The sequence below is a fragment of the Castor canadensis genome, chromosome 8 (genome assembly GCF_047511655.1).
Source record: "Castor canadensis chromosome 8, mCasCan1.hap1v2, whole genome shotgun sequence".
Lineage (NCBI taxonomy): Eukaryota > Metazoa > Chordata > Mammalia > Rodentia > Castoridae > Castor > Castor canadensis.
In genome coordinates, this window is record NC_133393.1 from 111,973,659 (window position 1) to 111,981,027 (window position 7,369).

Below are 7,369 nucleotides of genomic sequence, written 5' to 3' on the forward strand. Positions count from 1 at the left end.
GATTGCTTGAAGAGGGAGGTTGTTCTCTCACCTGTGACGCTTATATTCAAATCAATAAAGACTTAGCATCACTGATTAAAAAATAAGTGTGATGCATCATTGTCTAATTTGGCAATAGGGATCTATGGCATGTTTTCCTTGGTAAACATGTAAGTACATATGTACTTACACATGTAAGTACATCTGTTGTTCCGATGTGAATGTAGGAGTGTTGGCAAATTCTTGTTTGGAATCTAGGTCACAAACTACCTATAAACCTGACAAAACACTTGAGTTTTTTTCCAAATTTTAACCAGTCCTAATATAGAGAGTGAGGATCACAGGGTTTACATTTAGAGTACTTGAGGTGATAATTCTGTGTCAGTGCAAAGACAGGTAACCTGGGACAAAGGAAGATTTCAAGCTGAAGAGCCAGGGCAGGCCCTGTTGCAGTCTGGGACTTGGAAATCTCATAACTGAGACCATGTTTCTTCCTCCATGGGTTCTACTAGACCTATGTGGATGGCAGCATACATGTGCACACCAAGCATCCTCTTTACTAAACGAGTAATGATAACTAAACATATGAGTACTTCCCATGCTAGGAATTTGCATACACTACCTCATTTAATTCTGACCTAGGTTTTAGGTACCATTAGTTTTTCTCATTTTCTGGATGAATATTATAATAGGATTGCAGACTGAAGTAATTTACCCAAGTTACATAGTTGAAAAAAGGATGGGGCCAGATTTGAACCTCAATTCTTTGTCTTAAAAACCTGCACTCTTAACAGTATTATCTATTAGCAGTTGGGTAATGGGAAATTTTTTCGATGTTGAAAAGAGATTTCTATATTTTAATAGGCTGAGATGTCAAGTAAGTCTTAATTTGTCCACTAAAGCCTATTAATTGGCAATGGCCACCTGTATGGGAAAGAGTGGCGAGGTCATCCCCAGGCCCAGTGAAAAAGGCTGCTACTGTCCATTTGCACTGGCTGGAGTGGAGGCAGAGGGTGGTGGGGTAAGTGCTGTGTATTTATAGGCCCTGTTGAAATGTTCTGTAAGAACAGCCTTAGCATTCATGTAGGTCGATCTTTTCAGTTTATTAAAGAGGAAAGCTACAGACCAAGTTGAGGTAGCTCCACTCATTTGATATCATATATTCAGACCTGAAGAGAGCCACAGTGAGAATCCAGGTCTCCTGGTTCCAGTCCTGTGCCCATATCGTTAGAACTATGGGTAAATCCAAGAAAATCCTTATAACGTTCAGGTAGGAGAAGGTGACTGTAAGGCATTCCTGCACATTTGCAGTGGCTTGAGAGTAAAAGACTTTTAGGCAGATTCTGTCAGCATTATTAGGCCTTTCTCTGCAGGAAGCTGGATTAATTCTTGCAGACTTTAGGATTTCAGATGGTTAACACTTCAGGAAGGATTCAGCACAGAGTCCCCAGGAGACATGGACTAGTTTGTCTTAATGTTTTTCGACAACGCTGAACATAGAGGGTAGGGTATACTAGCTGCTCTCCAAAACTGAGGTAGCTTACAGAGACACATGGCTAGGAGTTGAGGAGAAAACTGTGTATTCAACAGTGGACTTTGGAATCGAGGGAGACATGGATGCTATTTTATATCCCTTAGGCCACAAAGTCGTGTATTCAGAGACACAGACCTTGTGGGGGCCATGGATGTTTCTGGCAGTCATAGCACAGGAGAGTGCATGGTCAGGCAGATGAGACCATTCACAGGTGTGGGCACCTCCTCCTTTGTTGGTCTCATTTACTAGCTGTTTCCTTAACTCTGGGTTCTTGTTAGTTTTCCGGCTAATATGTGAATGTTACCTGCATATTCATTAACAGACAAGGCGTAACACTGGTCCCACACTCTATGGGTGGAGAGAACCCTTTGAGGTAACCAGCAGTGACAATATATAACAGATTCTTCAGAATCAACTACATTTTGACCACAGAAAACAGTCAACTTCGAATTTCTTACTTAAACATCGCATCAGATATGTGTGATCTATGTTGTCTAACGATTTTGCTGCAGTGTATATTCTGTGAACCTACTGATTTTTCTTGACACCTGATGCTGGGCACCCTGTTGCCTGGGCCTTTTCTTGACCTACTCTTATCCCTTTTCCCTGATAAAATGACTAAATATGGTCATCTGAATATTTAGTGGAATTGTCACATGATGAATTTTTCTGTACCCACACTGATTTCCATCTGTTACTATGTACACAGATTCCAAAGGCACCCTCTACATACAGTGTCCAATAAGGTTGCTGAAATCCTCTGGAAGCCTTGGAGACCCAAAACTATAAGTTTCACTTCCTTTCTGTGCTTGTCCTTGACCCAGTGCAAAGACTTTGGCTTAGCAAGGATATCCCAGGGGAGCCATGGCTTAAATGTTCTTATACTCAGTGCTGCTACTACTCTGTGCCCCTGATGCAGGGACAAAAGGGCAGAATGATTGAAGACAATTGACTGAGCCTGTGTCCTTTCTTCCATGGGTACTGATGAACAGAAAATTTGAGCAACATGCTGCACTTAAAAGTAACTATAGTGTATGGCTGCAGAGAAAGCTACCTCTATTGCTAAAAACCATGGCAAGCCAATAGGAAGCCAATTGTTTGCAGAGAAGCAACAGCTTTTATCAAAGGATATTTTGTTTTTTGAAACTGTGAAGTTGTTTCAAAAATGTGGAGAGAATTACTGGTCACGTGGAACCAAAATCTCCTGATGTTCATTGCACTGCATTGAATCTAGCACAAATGCGTTTGTAGGTGTAGTGACCTTCTGCTTAATAATGAAGTTGTTTTGTGGGCCAAAAAAAAAAAAAAAAAAAAGAGCTCACTCTGAGAGGCCCTCTGTATTCCATGATTCATTTATTCATTGACCTGGACAATGGAACTTTGCAGGAAAGCAAATCACACATCGGGTGAGCCGTGTGCCCCTTCTCTTATATGATGGTAATGGTTCTCAATTGTATTTTCAAATTTAGGGAAGGAACCACAGCCTGCAGAAGGCTGTAAATCATTGCATGCATTTTGAAATTGTTGGGGGATGCACCAACAATATTGATCAAGAAAGGATTTTTTTTTTGGAATTTTTCCAGGAAATCTTAGTCGTTAGAGATTGAGAAGGTGGAAAAGTGCTTTGGGTGGATTCCAGAAGTTGGATTAGTGCCTTTAGGACCATCTGGCCCAAACCTCTCACTTAGATTGGGGGAAGTGAGGCTCCATGAAGCTAAATGACGTGCTGAGTTTACCCCTCTGTATTCTAATGCTCAGTCAAGACAAATTCTACTGCCCCCTTTCTTGGTCTCCCAACAAATTTACCCCTTAAATTAAAGATAGAATGTAGAGGAGTATTTCTCAAGATATATTTCATAACTATATATATCAGAGTCACCTTGGATGCTTTTTAAAATGCATGTATCTGAGTTTCATACAGACCTGTTAAATAAAATGGAGGCCTGGGTATTTACACTCTCATAAATCCCTCAATGATCTTTATGTACATTACACGTTATGTTTCAGAACCAGCCATCTAGGGCCTATAAATAGAAAGGTGGCATAGGACAGAAATGACCCCTGACTTTTGACATCACTGAATTGATCTTGAGGAGACAGTCATTCACACTTCTTTGCTGTTTTAGCGCTGGTCATGTAGTGAGCTGAATGGAACTATGGATGGTTCAGAGAGTAATTATAGCAGCTTTTTTGTTTTTCTAATGCCTGCTTTGGGCATTTATATAACTATTAATATTAGTTCTTCTTTCTCCCAAACTGGCAATATTTATCTGGTGCATATTGCTCTGCTGTACTTGGTGGAAGGTAAATGAATGCTTTGCAAGCATCCTCAAGTATTCAGGCTGTCTCCAGACTGTTGATATATAGTATCTGGCCTCAAAACATCTCACAGTGAATCCACAGATAGTTCAGTCAGAGTCCCAATTACCTCTCCATGCAGGTAATTATTACTTCTGCCATTTAAGTGAAATTTCAGTACATTGCTTATAGCAACAAATTTAGGAGTGAATTTATGCTGTACAAGCTTCTATTCATAGCACAGATTTGAAATTTCATCTCTGTTGGGATATAGCTCTTAACTGTCCTTCAGCATGAATTTGGTTAATAATAAATTAAATAAAACCGTAATCTCACTTTTCACTTAGCACCTAAGAGACTTTGAAAAGAAAAACAAACAAACAAAAAACTTCCTAACACCCAATTTACCCTGCACATGGGAGACTTTTATATTTCATGGCAGACTAGTAACCGAGTGGTTCTGTGGGATTACTGAGCTATCAGATGTATTGTAGAAATGTGATGTCATAGCACATTGAAAATTTCATAGTGGTTGAACAGGCTTTGTGGTATTTTTTGCAGCATGCTCTTTCTGACAAGGCTTGTGTGAAAGCCTTTGACCCAAAGACAACCTGCTTACAGGAATGTCTTATCACCACCTTCCAGGAAGCCTACTTTGTTTCAGAAAGTTTTGAAGAAGCCAAAGAAAAAATGAGGTAAACATGTTTTTCTTCCATCTATTGAAAATAACTTTTAAGTTTTTTCTGTCTCTGTTCCTTCCTTCTTTTAATCTCTTGTACAATGGGGTTGATCACATATTCTTCTATTTCTGTTTATTCTGCAGGGACTTTGCAAAGTCAATTACCCGTCCCTTTTCAGTATACTTCAATCCCTACACACAGAGTATTGAAATTCTGAAAGACACCAGAAGTGTTGAAAATGTGGTGCAGGACCTCCGCAGTGATTTGAACACGGTGTGTGATGCCTTGAACAAGATGAACCAATATCTGGGGATTTGATGCCTGGAACCAGTGTTGTTGCCACCATAATCTTTTGGGGCTTAGGGGCAATTCGGTCAATGTCATGTAACACCAACAACTTTCTGTATTGTGGCTTGGCTAGTAAGCACGCACTTCTGCATTTCGATACCTACTTGTAACTTCTGTGTTAATGTAAAACACCCTAAGAAACTCACTGTTTGAAAGATCATAATATGTTTAAATGTCTTCAGTATATTTGACAATCCTGCTTAATGTGTTTAACCAAACTGCATCTTTAAAATTTGTAACAAGTAGTTCACTTAAGGTTCTAGATTATGACCTTTTCTTCCTTGGATCTGAGCCTTTCCTCTGTGTTCATTAGATACAATGAAAATAGCAGTGAAGCAGTTTCTGTTTTCAATTGTATGAGTGTTTCCACAGCATTGCTTGAGATAAACCCAGAATTGTAGGAAACTTCCCATCATAATAACAAAAGATTCAGTATTCTACTTCAAAATTGTTGAGGTAACAGAGTAGTGGAATGATTTTTAGGTTGAACAATGCAAGAAAAGAGAACTTTTTATAAACAGGATATATAGGTTGCATTGGCCTTCTAGAAACCAAATTGTGGCAAGCTTTCTGAAGTATTTTGAAAGACAATATTTCCAAAAAGAGTATTAGGCAGGACTAAACAGTGGGGTATAAATCTTGTAACTATGAATTCACTGGTAGAATAAAATGAATTGTCATCTCAAGTGTTTGACCCATTTCTCTGTACAGAGGATAATAAAATCATAGGGCTACGATCATCTTTGATTTCAGAGGTGTGGAAATTGAGTCACAGAGAAATTAAGTGATTTGCCCAAGGTAGCATAGTTGGTTGTGTACCAACATTCATGGCTCATTGCACTTTCATTTTTGATTGCTGAGAAGTTCAACTTAGTGTATGTATATGTTTATGTGTAATCAGAGAAGGGAAACTAATGCCTATCAAACTGTTTATAATTAAACAAGAGATGGTTTGTTATTAAGGGTTGCCAACAGCACATATAGTGTTTATCCTTATGTACCTAAACTTGGCCAGCTCTATGGGAGGCTGTTTACTTTCTCAAAGTTTGGGGAACTTTGGGCAAATAATACTGATATGTCACAAATTTCTGGTGGTCCTTGCCATAAGAGAAAATAAGGTAGTTAACTGAACAAATAAAAACCTGCTGAATGAGTGAATGAATTTCATTTTCTGATTTCTTTAACACAGCCAGTACTCTCTGGACTGTGCCTTTGGTTGGTAGTATAGGCTACGGGAAGTGGGGAATTAGGACAAAAGGAGAGAAAAAAACAATGACAAAATGACTTTTAAGTTAGCAGTTTCTAATAGTGTGTGGTGCACACTTGTAATACCAGCTACTCATGAGGCAGAAACCAGGAGGACTGCAAGTTGGAGGCCAGCCCTGGCCTCCAGATTAGTGAGAACCTATCTCAAAAACAAAATATAAAGTACTGGGAGTGTGGCTCAAGTGGTAGAATGCTTGCCTAAAATGCGCAAGGCCCTGTGTTCAGTCCTTGATACTGAAAAAGAAAATGTTACCCAAGTAATTTTCAAGGATGTTCTTTTAATAAGAAATTATACATAAATTTAAACAAGTTATATGGGAGTCCCTTATGGGTCAGAAATCTTTAGAAAATATATGCAGGAGAAACTTGAGAAAAAACTTAAATACACATTAAGGAAAGGTCAAGTTCAAATGAAAACTCAGAAGTTTGAATATTGGTTATCACAACTATGGAAGCTGTTTTATTTCTGGAACACTCTCAGAACAATACTGGTTATCACAATATAGAGGCTGTTTCATTTCTGAAGTATTCTCAGAAAAACTCAGTTCTTGGGAAGGCACTTGGTGAGCGAAATGTGAGAATCCTGAAAATTAAGTCCTATTTGAGGTGAAGAGGATGGTGCCTTGGAAAATTATTGCTGGTAGAGAAAGACAGGCAAGCTGAACCATTAAAAAGATCTAGAATAACGAAGGAGTTCTTTATCTTAATAGTTTTGTAGAACCATAAATATATGGTTTCTTATGTCTTGCTTAGGTGACCTTGAATACCTATTTACTTATAAATAGTAATCTAGAACAATAAAATCCCCAAATTTTCAGAACAAGTTGCTAAATTCTTTAGTAGGAGAAAATTGGCTAAGAAATCCTAAATATCTGCTGATATGTTGTTTTAATGATTTAATATTGCCTTAGACACAAGTCCTGGAGAGTTCTGTCATATTTTTTTCATTTAAACAAACAAACAAAAAAACGATTAATAACCAGTGAGCTTTTCCCTTGTAGGTTTAGGAAAGGATAACTTCTTAGTTAAATGTACTTGAGGGAAGATTATATTTAATTGTAAACAAATCCCCTCAACAAAAATAGTATTTGAGGGCTGGTAGAGTGGCTCAATTAGTAGAGCACCTGCCCAGTAAGCTTGAGGCTCTGAGTTCAAACTCCAGTACCACAAAAACAAAACAAAACATCAAAAAAGCATTTGAGGTGTCTTCTGCTTGCTGTATTCCAGGATCTTCAGTTTTCTTATATGTGCAAAATTCTATCAT

At 38.3% G+C, this 7,369-nt stretch overlaps 1 protein-coding gene across 1 annotated transcript in view; it reads left to right on the forward strand.

Moving 5' to 3' along the window:
- Positions 1-5,989, forward strand: part of Tph2 (tryptophan hydroxylase 2) — a 101,763-nt gene extending 95,774 nt beyond the window's left edge. The window contains exons 10-11 of the mRNA XM_074081780.1: positions 4,373-4,506; positions 4,635-5,989. Coding sequence (XP_073937881.1) covers positions 4,373-4,506; positions 4,635-4,809 — 309 coding nt within the window. The 3' untranslated portion in view covers positions 4,810-5,989. The remainder of the gene's footprint in view (positions 1-4,372; positions 4,507-4,634) is intronic.
- The last annotated feature ends 1,380 nt before the right edge of the window (positions 5,990-7,369 follow it).